The following is a 16,157-nucleotide window of genomic DNA, read 5'->3' as shown; positions in this document are numbered from 1 at the left end:
TGCCACTTGATAATTAAAACTCTAAGCTAGGAGTCATCATTTTAACTCTGAAGTTATTGAAGTTGTTCACTAAATACCTGTTGAACTCCTACTGTAGTTTACATACTAGAGATACCACAATAAACAACACAAAGTTCTTCCCTTAAGACACTTAAAATCTAGTGAATGGTCCAGACAAATAGAATTTCAGTTATAAGAGATGAGAAGAGAATTTTGGTCAAGATGGTGGAGTAGGTAAATGCTGTGCTTGCTTCCTCTCATTACCACATCAAAATTACTACTAAACTACAGAACAACCATCACTGGGAGTCACCTGAGTATAGCTGAACAGAAGTCCTACAACTAGTAACATACAGAAGAAGCCACCTCAAGACTGGTTGGAGAAGCAGAGATGCAGAACAAGCTAATCCCACATCGATGTGTGGTGATTAAAAATCAGGAGGGATATCTCAGCTACAGAGGTCCCACTGAGAAGCAAGGAGTCCCAGGCCCAACCAGGACATGAAGAGAAGTCCCCACAACTTCTGGCTGTAAAAACCAACGGAAATTGTGTCTGAGTGAGAGGGAGGATGGCTAGAGTCCCAGGCATTCCTCTTAAGGGGCCTGTGCACAGACTTCCTTACTGACCCACTCACTCCCTATGAGCTCCAGCACTGGAATAGCAGCTGAAATGCACACAAGACACAAGACAAGAACTGGCTTTAGGGCGAGACCTGGAAGTGCAGCTTCCTCCCAGACAGAAGTGCTGGCAGAAGCCATTGTTCCTTTGTTGCGCCATCCCCCACCCTGTGTGTGGACGCAGGTGGGCACAATATCTAAATCTCCATCAACCCAGCTCACACCATTCGCCCTGCCCTGGTGATTCCCTGAGATCCCGTCTCACCCAGCATGCAGGCCTGCCCAAGCCACTTGCAGTGGCTTTTCCAACAAATGGTCTGTTTTGGCTCATACTGCAAACTGTCTTAAAATCTCTCAAATGTTTACAAACCCCAAACAAGCAACATCTGTCCTTGGTGCCCCATACCTCTTACTAAGCAACCCCAAGGCTGGTACTAGTGGCAGCTGGCCTCAGTTTGCAGCTTAGCCTCTCCCAGGAACCTCTAAGCCCAGCACAAATGGCAACCATCTACAGATTTCTTGGTGGCTCATATCAAATGACCCTGGGCAGAGCACAGGCAGAAGCTGACTTTGGCCTGCATCAGAGTCCCTCCCAAGAGACCTCATAACCAACACACTCAGTGACTAGCTTCATACCACACCAAAGCAACACCCAACCACCTCTACAAATGATGCACCCAAAGGGCAGACACAGCAGACACCAGAGTTCCAATAAAAAAAAAATCCTGCTCCTCCTTAGTGTCAGCGTCTGAACAAGAGCTCCTCCACTGTGGTCAAAGCCAGTCCTCATAACCCATCAGCCTAAGAGTAAATCCCTCCCACTGATGTGCCAACGGCAATCAAAGTTCAGCTACAACAGGAAGGCATGCAGAATCCACACAAGGGACAGCCCTGGAGCACCCGGCTCAGGTGAACAGGGAAACTGCACCACTGGGTCCCACAAGACACCTACTACACTCTACCAAGACTGGGAGATAAAGCAGCTCTACCTAATACAAAGAAACAAACACAGGAGGCAGCCAAAAGGAGACAAACAAAGATGTCCCAAATGGAAGTACAGAACAAAATTTCAGAAAAAGAACTCAACAAAACGGAGACAAGCAATCTAACACATGCAGATTTAAAACACTGTTTCTAAGGATAATCAGTGAACTTAAGGGAAGAGTAGATGAACTCAGTGAGAACTTTAACAAGAAGATAGAAAACATAAAAAAGAACCAGTCAGAAATGAAAACTACAATAACTGAAATGAAGAATACGTTAGAGGGAATCAACAGTAGATTAGATAAAGCAGTGGATCAAATCAGCGATTTGGAAAGTAAGGTAGCAGAAAACACCCAATCAGAATATCAACAAGAACAAAGAATCCAAAAAAAATGAGGATAGTTTAAGGGGCCTCTGGGACAACATCAAGTGTAACAACATTCTCATCATAGGGATGCCAGAAGGAAAATTGAGAGAACAAGAAACTGAAAATCTATTTGAAGAAATAATGACTGAAATAATGTCTAACCTGCCAAAGGAAATATACATACAAGCCCAAGAAGTGCAGAGAGTCCCAAACAAGATGAACTCAAAGAGGCCCACATCAAGACATAATTAAAATACCAAAGGGTAAAGACAAAGAAAGAACCTCAAAATCAGCAAGAAGAAAGGCAGATAGTTACCTACAAGAGAGCTCCCATAATACTGTCAGCTGATTTCTCAACAGAAACTTTGCAGGCCAGAAGAGATTGGAATAAAATATTTAAAGTGATGAAAAAACAAGGACTTATAACCAAGATTACTCTACCCAGCAAAACCGTCATTTAGAATTGAAGGACAGATGAAAAGCTTACCAGATTAAAAAAAAAAAAAGCTAAAGGAATTCATCAACATCAAACCAGTATTACAAGAAATGTTAGAGGGACTTCTTTAAGAAGAAGAATAAAAATATATATATTAAAAAATGAGAAATAAAATGGCAATAACTACTTATTTATCAATAATTACTTTAAATATTAAAAAAGATGAATACACACCAATCAAAATATAAGGTAGCTAAATGGATAAGAAAACAAGACTCTTACATATGCCACCTACAAAAGACTCACTTTAGATCAAAAGACACACACAGACTAAAAGTAAAGAGAAGGAAAAAGATTTTTCATGAAAATAAAAACAGGGAAAAAAAAGCTGGGGTAGCAATACTTATACCAGACAAAATAGACTTTAAAACAAAGGCTATAACAAGAGACCAAGAAGGACTCAGTAATTCTACTTCTGAGTATTTATTAAAAGAAACACGAAACACTACATAAAAGGAACATGTACATTCATATGTTCATTGCCGCATTATTTGCAATAGCTAAGATATAGAGGCAACTTTGGTGTTCATCAGTGGGTGAATGTATAAAGAAGTGGTACATATGGAATATTACTCAGCCATAAAAAAAAAAAAAGAAATCTTGCCATCTGATACAACATGGGTGGACCTAGAGGGTATCGTGCTGAGTGGAGTAAGTCAGACAGTGAAAGACAAATGCCATAAGATTTTACTTACATGTGGAACATAAAGAACAAAATAAACAAAACAGAAACAAACTCACAAATTAGAGAACATTTTATGGTTGCCAGATAGGAGGGGGTTATGGGGATGAGTGAAAAAGGAGAAAGGATTAAGGTATTAAATTGGTAGTTACGAAATAGGGGAATGTAAAGTATAGCATAAGAAATATAGTTGATAATATTGTAATAACTATGTATGGTGTCAGATGGGTACTAGATTTATCAGAGTGATCATTTCATAAGTTATATATAAGTCTAATCACTGTGTTATATATCTGAAACTAATATTTTATGCCAAACCGTATTTGGAAAATAAAAATAATTAAATTTATTTGGAAATATGGATCTTTTGTGTTCTTAAAAAAGAATGAGATTATAAAACAATATCTGTAAAAGTGAAAAAATATGATGAGAGTAAAAAGTACATAAGCAGGGCACTCAGTTTTGAAGGTTATAAAAAGATTCTGAAATATTCTTAGAGGGACAGCTATGCTAAGATTTGAAAGATGGATTGAAATACTTAAAGGATAAAAAGAAAAAGGTAGAGAAAATATTATGTTTATTTTTCATGGAGCCCAACAGAATAATCATAGAATTATGGAAGCACTTATGTTTATCACATTTGCCTGGCTTATGACTATCCAGCTATTAAGTTACCTAATTCTGCTTCATACTTAACTGGTCTTTCAGTGTGTATAAGTACTTTTACATCAGCAAATCTATCCTGTGGGTGACTAGATATATGCTACCCGATTAACTAAAATTACCATGCTGAATTTTGGATATTTTATATATAAATTGTGACTTATAATTTAGCTTATATGTAAATTATAACTTAGGTTATAATGCTATTATACATCTTTTTTCCCTAGTGCTCTAAAGGTCTTTGGTAATAAATAAGATGTTTAAGAATGCATCATAGTATTCCTAATACAATACCATTATCTGATATGTAACTCTGAACAAATATCATTTAAATTATTAAATTAAATCATTTAATTAAAATCTCTTAATCTTTAGGAGTTAGTTTCTTTCTTTTGTGATATATGATTTGGATTATATAACAGGTAACCAGTCTTTATGATTAAACTAGATGCGTGTGTGTATGCATGTGTATGTGAGTGCATGATAATAAATTTTTTAATTTTACTTTTTAATATCACCAGAATTTAAACAGATCATAAGTAAAGGATATGGTCAAATAATTCACAAAAGGAGATACAATTAGCAGATACACTTGGGAGAAAATACTTAATATTAGCTATCATATAAATTTAATTAAAACGGACTATCATTTTAGACCTATTAAAATAGCAAATATTTTAAATCATGATAATAGCCATGTACTAGATAGAGTTTGATGAAACTGGTATATGCGTATATAGTTGATGGCCTTGGAATTTGGCACAGCCATTTTGGAAAGTAACCTAACGATATGTTTTAAAGTCATACAATTGTTGATAGCCCTTATTTTAGTAATCTCACTCTTGGGAATTCATCCTCATAAAATAATCCAAAAGGAGAAACATACCATATAAATAAAATATTTTTAAAAAGGCACAAATGTTTGGTAATAAGATGAGTAAGTTCTGGGATCTAATGCATAGCTAGTGACTGTAGTTAACACCATATTGGGTAATTGTAAGTTACAAAGAGAGTAAATGTTAAAATTTCTCATCACGGGAAATAAAAAAGGTAACTGGTAGGTGACAGATGTGTCAACTAACCTTATGGTAATCACTTTACAATATATACAAATATCAAATAATCACACTGCGCGCCTTAAACTTATACAGTGTTATATGTCAATTATATCTCAGTGAAGTTGGGAAGAAAAAGAAAGCACCTTTCCCTTCAATCTGTAACAAAACGACAAACCCGCTCCACGAAATTTTAATTCATCTCTCTCTGTGCATTTAATATTTCATGCTGTATAAATACATACTAAAACAGTGATTTTTGTATTTTGTCAACATTTATAACATATTTTATGTGTGTATCAAAGATAAAAATTAGTGACAGTGATTTTTTTTGTTGTTGAGAAATGTAATCTTCCTGAGTACTTTGAGAAAATAATTTAAAGTATTTAAATATGAATGAAAAAGTATTATTCTTAATTCTGAAAATAAAAACGTTTATTTGTAAAAGAGAAAAAAAAGAAAAAGAGAAGTGGACCTAGAGATTATGGGGGGAAGATTTTTTTAAATAAAAATTATACCCTTTTTATATTGTATAAATCTTTTATCATAAACCTGCATGATTTTAACAATTAAAAAAACAGTATCTATGCTATAATAGTAACTACATATAAATTATATATGCTTAAGGATAAATATATGTTAGAAAAGAAGATGGAATAATGAAAACGGTTGATTTGTTACTATATAAATTATGTGCAATTTTCCTCTTCCTTTGATTTCTTTTATTATTATAATGTTTGCATAATTTAAGAATGTGAAAACAAGAGAACAGCTGCCTTAAATACTTTTGGGAAGTAAATGAAGTATAAATAATGCATTAATGTAGGAATGAGCAGAGGAGTACTGAATCAAGTAAAAGACTCATAAAATATTTATGAGAATTCACGTTTGTATGTGTAAATACAATTATCACCAAAAAAGTGGGAACAAGAAGCAGCAGATCCCAAACAAGGCTCGCCTCTTAGCAAGTCAATCACAGACTGCATCCTGGAAAAAACAGACTAAAATTAGCTATTAAAAGAAAGATAAGGATATGATTGCGTGAGAGACAGGCTCTAAACCGTGACCACCTGTACCCTGAGAAAATGCGTAACTGTTCCATATCCTTTTCAGGAGAAGATAAAGTGCTCCGGCTGTGGCACCCCAATATCAGCACCAAGCCAGTGGGCAAACTTGTGGGGCACATGTTCAGTATCACCGAGATAGTAACGAATGAGAAGGATCAACTCGTCATCAGCCTTTCCTCTGCAAAGGTAACAAAAAGAAAACCAAAAAGAAACAAAACCAATCTTTCCTTTGAAATCAACTATTGGAAAGTCTAGACTACATACAGTTTTTGACTGAAAAAGCTGATAGTCACTGAGAAAAAATTATCGATCTGGAGGAGGAAATGCTTAGCCACTGTTCTCTGTTTCTGTTCCTTGCAGCGTAAGGAAGGGCACGTTTCATTCAGGAAAAGCCAGGACGAATACAGTACTGGGGAGAGAGCCAGTATTACCCCCCATAGCAAAGAACACGAGAGCTTCCCATCGTGGCATCATTAAATACAGATAAAATAAGGATTTCTCTTATTGCTGCTGCTCTTGAACAGTGTTTTACTGTCTAACCAATGTAATAAAATAAGAGAAAGTGAGTTGTGAATGTTAGAAATGAGGAAGCTAAATTATTATCTTTGCAAATAATGTGATTGCTTGCAAATATTAATAAAATCAGCTTAAAATTTTAGAATAGGTAAGTTTAATGAAGCGGTTGGTCATTTATAAAAATAAATTTCTAGGTAAGAGCAGTAACCAGTCAGGGGAAAAAATGGTCAAAGGTGTAGCATTCACAGGGGCAAAAAACTATGAAATACTTTAAAATAACCTTAACAAGTAATATTCATTATGAATATAAGATCACCATGAAGATTTTCTGAGGTTCTTTCATTTAAGACCCCGAATGGAGGGACATTCTACATTTCTGCATGGGAATATTGTGCTGTAAGGTACTCTCCCTTGAATTAAGCTATATATTTCATGCTACTTAGGATTATTTAAATATCAGTTTTCCAAGTTTAAACTTAATGTAAAAATATTGATATACAAGAATATCGTAGAATCTTTGTAAAATATAAGATGTCACTGTCCCTGTCAGATGTTTATTAAAACATATTATAAAGCCACAGTAAATAAAACAGAGCAGTGGTGAATGCAAGAATAGCTGAAACATCTTTGAAACAAAAGAGAAAATGCAAGAATTAGTTGATGTGTGTATGGGAATTTTGTATATGATAAAAGTAGCATTTCAAACCTGTGAGCAAAAGGTGGTTTTGTTCATTAAATGTTGGGAAAACTGATTAACTGTATAAGGAAAAAATATGTAATCAGATCATCACTTTATAAGAAACAGCAAAATACATTTTATATGGATTAAAGATGTTAAATGTAAAATACAAAACTACAAAAGTCCTAGAATTTTCCAGAAGAAAACACAATGAATATTCCCATAGCCTTAAGGTAATTTCTAAGCATAATGCCTATGGCTTAAGGAAAAATTAATGTGACTACATAAATATTCAAACTTCTGTAACTTATAATAGCTATCGTTTATCAAATGTCATTAAGTACCAGGCACTAGGCTAAGTATTTTGCATACATAACTTGTTCGATGCTAGTAACAACCCTGTAAAGTATCACGTATTTGCAGAAAATATCACATATGTACAGAAAAATGAGATCTAAATAATCTGTACAAGGTCACATAGATACCTTAGTGTCTAACTGTAGCCAATCCCATATCTGTCCCCACCTTGGATGGCCTTCCTCTACACATAAAAAAGATTAAAGACAGATAGCATTGGGGGAGGGGGGGGCGGGTAAAAATGCAATGAAAGTGACAAAAACTGGAATAAAATCCTTTATTTGAAATTTGTTTTGAATTACAGTTGACATTCAACATCATATTAGTTTTAACTGTACAGCATAGTGGTTAGACATTTGTATAACTTACAAAGTGATCCCCCTGGTCTTAAATAATATTCTTAAACAAACAAAAAATTTTAACAAAGCAGTAGGGGGAAAAAAGAGGATGGAGGAGAGATGAGGGCAGAAAATACAGTGTGCTTACATAGTGTCATCGGGGATAAAGCTGGCAAAAACTTTTTGGGTGTTTATTCTAATAAAATAATCAGGTAAGTGCCCAAAGATCTATACAAAGTGGTGTTCATTACACGATTGCTTATATTGATTAAAGAAATAAAAAGGAACAAAAGAAAAAAAGGAAAGAAGGAAAGAACAAAAAAAAGGAGGGAAGGGAAGAGGGGAGTAAGAAATTCAATACCTAAAAAGAAGGCTTTGATTCAGTAAGTTATGATATATTCTTTTATGTTATATAACATCATATCATATAGGTTTTTGAGATTTTATAGATGAATATTGATATGAAAATATATAAGCAATATATTATGTGAAATATAATAGAACAGTATGTAAGAAAACCCATTTTAAAATATGTTTTTGTCTATCATGTATTATCAGGGGTGATTAACAGCAAAGATATTAGTGATTACCTGGTTGCTAAAACTGTGGATTGATTTAACTTTTTCTTTTTTCTGTTTTTTTCTTACCTATTTTTAAAGCAAATGTACATTGCTTTTATAAGAAGGAAACTATTTTTAATTTTTAAAATGATACTGGAAAGACAGAGAAAGTTTTGAGACACTAAAACAAAAATATGTTATGAATTGAGACCTGGAAGCTCCTCTGGAGAATTTAAAGAAAAATAAGTTTTCTTTCTAGCAAAAGTTTAAGCCATTCATGCCCTGATGTGAAAAGACAGAGGAAATAAGCTTTCCAATTTCTTTTAAATGCAATGGTTGTATTGATGATGTTCATTCCAGCATCCCCCAGCTCCACTTGGGCAAATTACTCACATCTTGGTTTTTTCATTTGTGAAATGCAGTAGTGCTTAGCCCACAGGGTTGTTATAAAGATTAAATGGGAGCATCCATTTGCTTACTCAGCAAGCATTTATTTCTTGAAGTACTGTTCTAGGTTTCTAAAGAGAGAACATTAAAGAAGGCGGATAAAGCCACTTTCACAGGAAATTTACATTCTAGGGGGAAGAGAGAAAGAAACAGGCAAAGTAGCAAATACATAAGAAAACAGTATGGTAAGTATTATAATGAATGAAAAACACAATAATGTGATGTGATTATCACCTCTGAGGAGGTGACATCAATGCTGAAAACTGAATAACCAGAGGAGTCAGCCCCTTGAAGATCTGAGAAAAGAGAAATTTAGGCAGAAAGAACAGCAAACTAGGCACATCCATGTTTTTACTGAAACTGTTGTTGTTGTTATTGTTTATTATTATTATTAATAATAGCAAAAGTAACAGGTTTGACACATCTAACATTCCTCCAAATTACTTCATAAAAATTAGCTTTCATCACATCAAGCCTTAATAAGTCACTGTGGCTAGTGATGTGTTTACTCCATTCCTTTTCCTAAATTTTTAAAACATATTTTCATCTTTCTTCCTATTTTTGCAGACTTTCCACTAGGATATTATTTTCTTCTGCAACTGATAAAATTACATTTCTCCTCCAGCTACTAAAATTGTATTTCTAGTCATATAGCTCAAGTGTTTTAACAGCTATGCCACATCTACTACTCTTGAAGAATTGGCAAGCATTAAAAAATACAGAGAGAAATGTAAACTTCACTTTTTTTACATTTCATTAACAAAACCAATGGGAACAATAGTTCTCAAGAACTGCTCTAGCTACTAAAGGTTATTTTGTGACTGAGTTGACTTACAACAGTCAGTAAGTCAAGCGACAAGGTGTTGGGGCAAGGAAAGTGACTTTATTCAGAGAGCCAGCAAGCTGAGAAGATGGCGAACTAGCGTTCTAAAGGACCATCTTAAGAAAGTACAGAATTCAAGCTTCTTTCATATCAAGAGAAGGGGAAAATGGAAGGGATTTGAGGTCAATTGATGTCTACAGACATCTGGGTGCCAGCAGGAGTCCAAGGAAGTCTGTGGAATTTCTTAGTTCTTAGCCTGTTGATTCTAGTTGATCTGAGTCTGGTCATGAAGTTCCTGTGAATCTTTGATAAACAATCATTATTTGTGCACATACTACCCTTATCTCCTTGAGAGAGTTACTTTCTGTTTTTGCAAAATTCAAGCCACAATCAGAATTCCTCTAATCATTAGCATGTCTGTGTGCAAGACTAAGCAGAAGCTATTGACCCGAAGGCCATGAGAACAAAACGGGCTTGGACAAGATAGAATCAGAGAGGTCTAACATTTCACTCTGTTACAATTTTTCTTTTTTTTTTCTATGAGCAGATATATACATGCTTTCATGATTTTTAACAGATTACAAGTGGGTGTTTAAAACTTATTATTTTTCTTACATTTTTACTTTGGAAGTTCTATGAAGGAACCCAAGAAAAGATGAAGTTGACCAGGCTGTGGGTGTGCCTTAGAGCAAGAAAGAGAGTCCTGAAATAGGTGCCTCACCTTCTACTTAACTGAGAATTTTAAAGTGTCATTATTACCTTCTCTCATTTCTACCTCAAAATGTTTGTTTATTTACCTACTTTCTCTTATTTTGCTCTTGCCCAAGTATAAGCATTTCTCTTCCTACCCACATCAAATCCCTCCTCTTCTGCTTGTAATCTAATACCGCCCCATCAGGAACTTTGTTTCATTAACCACAATTTTTCTTCTTCTTATGCCCAATTTCTCTATCCTCAAGGTTTCTTTTTCTCAACTACAAACCAGTTAGTTCTTATTTATCCTTGAAATAATTCTGCATATCTAAAACTGAACTTATTATTTTCCACTTCAAATATTATTTTCCACTTCAAACAAATGATACCATTTACAGCCAGGAGAAATCAAAAGTCACGTTTTCTGACTTTTGATTTCTCCTGGCTGTAAATGGTATCATTTGTTTCCCAGTAAATCATGATCAACTTCAAAGTCACTTTTGAAACTCTTGCCTCCCTAACCCCTACCACTGATTAGTCTTCAATCTCTTCAAATATTTTTCATATCCATCACCTCATTCTTCTTCCCACATCCATGACCTTAATTCAAACTTGCTGAGGGGAAAAGCGTAGTCCTCCTATTTCAGTCTCTTCCCTCACCAAATCATCCAAATATTATACTGCATGTCCATCACCTGTAACCCATTTATAATCTTGTCAGTGCCTTTTTCCGTATCTTCAAAGGCACTTTATGGCTTACAAATAAATTCAAATTTACTTTTCTCTTTTATAAGGTATCCTCTATGATTAGAAACTACAAACCTTTTCAGCTTTGTTTCTACTCATTTGCCTTCAGACATTCTAAACCTCACCAAACTTGTCTCCAAAGGCTTTGTGCTTTCCTACCTTTGTGTGAAACAGTTCTCCTCATATACCCAGCTATTCTATCCTTTAAATCTAAGTGATATATCGTGTCCTCCATGAAATCTTCACCAAGAGGAAAATGCATTTCTTCTCTTATTGGTGAATGAGAGATGTGTACATTTGAAATAGACCTAGGGATAGGAAGAAAAGCTGACCCTTTAAAATACGTTATCTTTAAGTTGTAAAAATAAGAAGTCTTTTTTGGCTTTAGCTCCTTTTGCTCTTTTTTTGGCGGGGGGGAGGGGAAGGGATTATTGTATATGATATAAATTCAAGTTTGCTTGTTTTTACTTTTTGGATAATTAGAAACATCCATGATTGAGAGTCTAGTTTCAGTACTTCCCGTGTTATTTCCTGGCTCTGCTGTTTGGAACATTTCATTTTGGGGCAAACTGTGATTTGCAACATACTCAAGAGTAAGAATTACCTGTTTCAAAATTTTCCTCAGACTGACTGTAGGAAAATTTTGGGGGGGAAGACAACTATATTAGGAAACTAGCTAATCAAATGAATGGACATTTGGGAAGAAAAAATATGAACTAAGAAAAAGAGGTGAGGGCACATGCTTTGGGATTCAGTATTCAATCTACAATGCTTTTTGCTTACGTACTGGCCTTGTCATTTTCCTTCAGTCTGTCACCCCCGGACAGCTCACTGACAGTCTTCAAAGGAAGACTCTGTTTACAATTCTGAGCCATGGGAGTTAGGTCCTACAAAGACAAGGGGGAACTAGCCCCTACATTAAGTTTCCTTTCGTTTGTGACTGTCACTCTCTATATAACCTGGGACACTGTCGTTGTCACACATTTGCTTAAGATAAGCCATGGTGTTTTTATTTTTGCCCTTTGGGACTATTTTGTTTGTGGTTCATATTGTTTCAGTGTCTTTATAATACTAATTTATCCTCTAGAAATTCTCTTCAGCTCCTACCCCTACCAGCTTTTAGAACCCTCAGACCCCTTACACACACTCATGCATACACACACTCATGCATACACACACACACACACACATTCATTACAGCCTATCTAAGTAACTATCTAGATATTTCTATTGACATTAACTTTCATCTCTTAACAGATGTGAGTCTCAAAAATGCCTGACATTGTTCCTTGGTAAATTGGTTGTATCTCAGGACTATACCGCTAAGAATCTTGACTTCCTACTGTGTTAAAATAAGTCACCCAATCAAAATATTAGCCCCTGCTAAGTGCCTAATATTGTATGAGGCCCTGCGCATATACATCTTTTTATATAACGTCTGTCTAAAAGGAACTAAAAATGTAGTTGAGAAAATAAAGTAAAATTGCCAAAATCATTGATGACAAAACCTAGCGTTGACAAAAATATCAAGGTCAATTTTCTTAGACAATTGGACCTAATCACAAAAGTTAGGTTTGCAACTTGAAATCAAGAAACCATCAAACTGCCTGTAATCTTCTCAACCAAAGTAATGAAATCAGAAACAATTTGAACAGAGACAAATTTCTTTGGCATTCTTTGATTCCATTTTTAGGTTTTTTCCCTACTTCCCTCTCATTTTAGCCTCTGAACCTAAATTCATAAATAGGCCATTATACTTGTTTATGATACAAAAGACTGATGATTTTCAATGTTTTGGCTACTCCCTCCAAATTTGCTTTTTTATTAGAACAAAGGAAGTGGCTTCCAATTGTACAAGTTCTGGGTAATACTGGCTTATAGGGAGTGTACAGGTGAGTGAAAGCTCCTTACCAATGTTCTCGAAATCACATGACTTAGGCACCTTTATGCTTCTACATATAAGGACCAACCTGCCTTCACAATAGCAAAGTCTTGAACTCAATTAACTCAATTGTAAGTGTCTCAAATAAAAAGTCAATTAATAAAACTCTTTTTTAAAATTTTATATGTAGTTCTATAAAATGATCATTCATTTACTCAATAAATATTCTAATTTAATAGTTGAATGCTATTATTATACAAAAATATTATTTAAGGCAAATGCATACTAGGAAATATAAGCATTGAAGAAATCATATTTATTTTTGAAATTCAATCATACTATAACTTGCTAAGAAAAAAAGAAAATGAAGACTAAGACCAATTATTTCAAGTGACAGAGTAAATTTGACCTAGTTTTGCTCAATTTATTCTTTCATTCTCTTTTATCGACCCAAGTTCTAGTTGAGTAATTACATAATTCTTTCCTTCTTCAAAGGAGAACTCTAATAACTGATTTCCCCATACTCTTATTATACTTACACCATCCCTAAAATCTGCTTTATATAATTCTTATATCTTTGAGCAGGAGGAAGGAGAGATTCTTAGAAACCTTGTTTAGTAAGAGGTTTCCATCTCCGTAAGTCATGAAAGGGCAGAGTTCAAAAGCCTCCACCTAAAATATGTCTTCCCTCTGTTTTCTAATCCGTACTGTAAAGAGAAATGTGGCTTCACTTGAACTGCACATCATAATTAGTCTTTTACTATTTCTACAAATTCTTAAAGAATAATAAATACTATATTTTCCCCTCCCTTCTGTAACAATAAAAAAATTCAATTCCTTTAAGCACACTTTTAATCACTACTGCTATTTTCCTGCTATTGGTGAGCAATAATTGAACTGTGAATCAAATTAGAGTTTAACAAATGTGTGCTCATCCTATAAATCATTCTTTGCTGCAGATTTTGAAGAGCATATTACAGACTCTGTAAATGCACCACGTAAATAGCTTTGAGAGGGGAAGGTAAAGTGTAAAAGTGGACAACTGTACTCTTTATTCCCCCAGGTTTTCAGGGTGTGGGATATACAGACTCTTTCACTATTACAAGTCTTCCACGACAGCCAAGGAGGCCCCGGGGACATGCAGATTTATTCCATGATATATGACTCCAATCACGGCATGCTTATTACAGGTAAGCAGGCCCAGTTAATGGCCAGCAAACTCATATCTTGACTTTTAACCTTTCTTAAGTAGTACTTGTGCACAAATCTGAAGGAAAACACAACTAGAAGGGGAATTTATAAAACTTAATTTATCAAAGTAGATCTTTCATTCAGTTCTACTCCTTCGTATATTTCCACAGCTGGTAGGTAAAATGTATAATTGTACTTCTCTGTAAATATCGTGTCAGTGCTCTCAGTTCCTGAACCTAAGAGGATGTGGCATGCATTAAGCAGAAAAGTGGGATGTAAGCTGCTGCTAATACAAGGCAAATTCAGCTGTTTTGACTCTTGGGAACAGGAATATGGTCCATCTTAGAGCGGCTGCACCAGTTTCTTCAGCGAGGCAATTTAGCCCCATGCATTCTGATACTGAGACTGTAGTTACTCAGCAAGAAGGATGCTGATCATCCTACCTGTTTATGCTTCTAGATACAGAACAGTGGAGAGAGAGAAAAGAGTTGCGAATGACAGATCCCCAGTGCTGATGCCAACAAATGTGTTGCCTCCTTTTTTCTTGTTGCCTCTTAGAAACACATGCTTACTAAAGAGACAAAGGACCCTGCAAGGCATTTAAGTTAAGCACTGTTTATATGCATACCCTCAGGCTTTAGAAGAAAAATGAACCATATTAATACTTCTTCCTTCTGGATCACCAAGCCAGAATGCATTTCCTAGGCATTTTCCCAGTGACCACCTGCTCTGACTTCCTTTGGGATTAATTAGGGCAAGAAACTGTTTATTGCTACCTTTGCTGTTGGGGAATATAATTATTTTTAACTTTTGAGTTTTTTTCTGGATTAGGAATAAATTAGCACTTTATGCCTAATAGATAATTTTCCACCTTGTTAAACAGAACTTAATTCTAGTTGTAAGCACCCCCTCTATGTTACCTTCTCTAAAAATAGCACACTAATGACTACAAGCAAATTTTGTCTCTTACTGTCCCAACTTGCATGTTTGGTTACCAGGCTCATCATTGCTATCTCATTTTTCATCAGATTAGCTAAGAACTCAATAGCAAGACAAAAAGGGAAAGAAAATCAAGATTTCTTCTGAATTTTATGCATTTGTGATAGTATTTTGGTTATAAAAATATAGTGCTCCGCATATTGCTTAATCACTAAAATTGCATACATTGACTGCAACTGTCAACTTGACATCAGAATTGCACAAAGCTTACTTTAGATTTTAATTCATGCTTTGACTCAAATGAAGCAGGCACAGTAATCTTCTTAACCCGATTGACAGCAGCACCACATTCTAGAAATGTTATGTAGGGTATGCTCTGGTCACTGTCACTGTTGTTATTGTTATTACTCCTATTAAGACAGCTGCCATTTGTGCAGTTTTTTTCCCCCTGGCTTTATTGAAATATAATAGACAATCAGTTGCTTATATTTACATTATACAATTCAACGAGTTATTTTTTTCAATTACAGTTGGCATACAATAATATACCAGTTTCAGTCGTACAGCCTAGTGGTTAGAGATCCACATAACTTGCAAAGTGATCACTCCACTAAATCTAGTAACCCTCTTTCCTCTTCCATGTTTATTACAACATATTTACCATCTTCCCCCTGTTATGCTCTACATCTCCATGTCTATTCTGCAACTAGTCCATTTATAGCTCTTAATCCCTTTGCCTTTTTTCCCATCCCCCCTAACCTCCCTCCCATCTAGTAGCCCTCAAAATATCCTCTGTATCTATGAGTTTATTACTGCTTTTGTTGTTGTTTATTTTGTTCTTTAGATTCCACATGTATGTTAGATCATGTGATATTTGTCTTTATCTGACCCATTTCATTCAGTGCGATACCCTCTATGTCCATCAAGGCAATATCTTTTGCTAGCCCCTTACTTTTAGCCTGTGTGTGTCTTTTAATCTGAACTGAGTCTCTTGTAGGCAGCATATGTAGGGGTCTTGTTTTCTTATCCATTCAGCCACTCTATCTTTTTTTG

The 16,157-nt window shown here is 35.0% G+C and overlaps 1 protein-coding gene across 1 annotated transcript in view; it reads left to right on the top strand.

Annotated features, from left to right (window-relative positions):
• WDR64 (WD repeat domain 64) overlaps window positions 1-16,157 on the top strand; it is a 111,015-nt gene that overhangs the window by 47,557 nt on the left and 47,301 nt on the right. The window contains exons 9-10 of the mRNA XM_025041215.1: window positions 5,979-6,118; window positions 14,038-14,164. Coding sequence (XP_024896983.1) covers window positions 5,979-6,118; window positions 14,038-14,164 — 267 coding nt within the window. The remainder of the gene's footprint in view (window positions 1-5,978; window positions 6,119-14,037; window positions 14,165-16,157) is intronic.

Source organism: Pteropus alecto, unplaced genomic scaffold (assembly GCF_000325575.1).
Source record: "Pteropus alecto unplaced genomic scaffold, ASM32557v1 scaffold279, whole genome shotgun sequence".
In the NCBI taxonomy this organism is placed as follows: Eukaryota; Metazoa; Chordata; class Mammalia; order Chiroptera; family Pteropodidae; genus Pteropus; species Pteropus alecto.
Note: the sequence above shows the minus strand (reverse complement) of the source record. Positions and strands in the feature narration are given on the sequence as shown.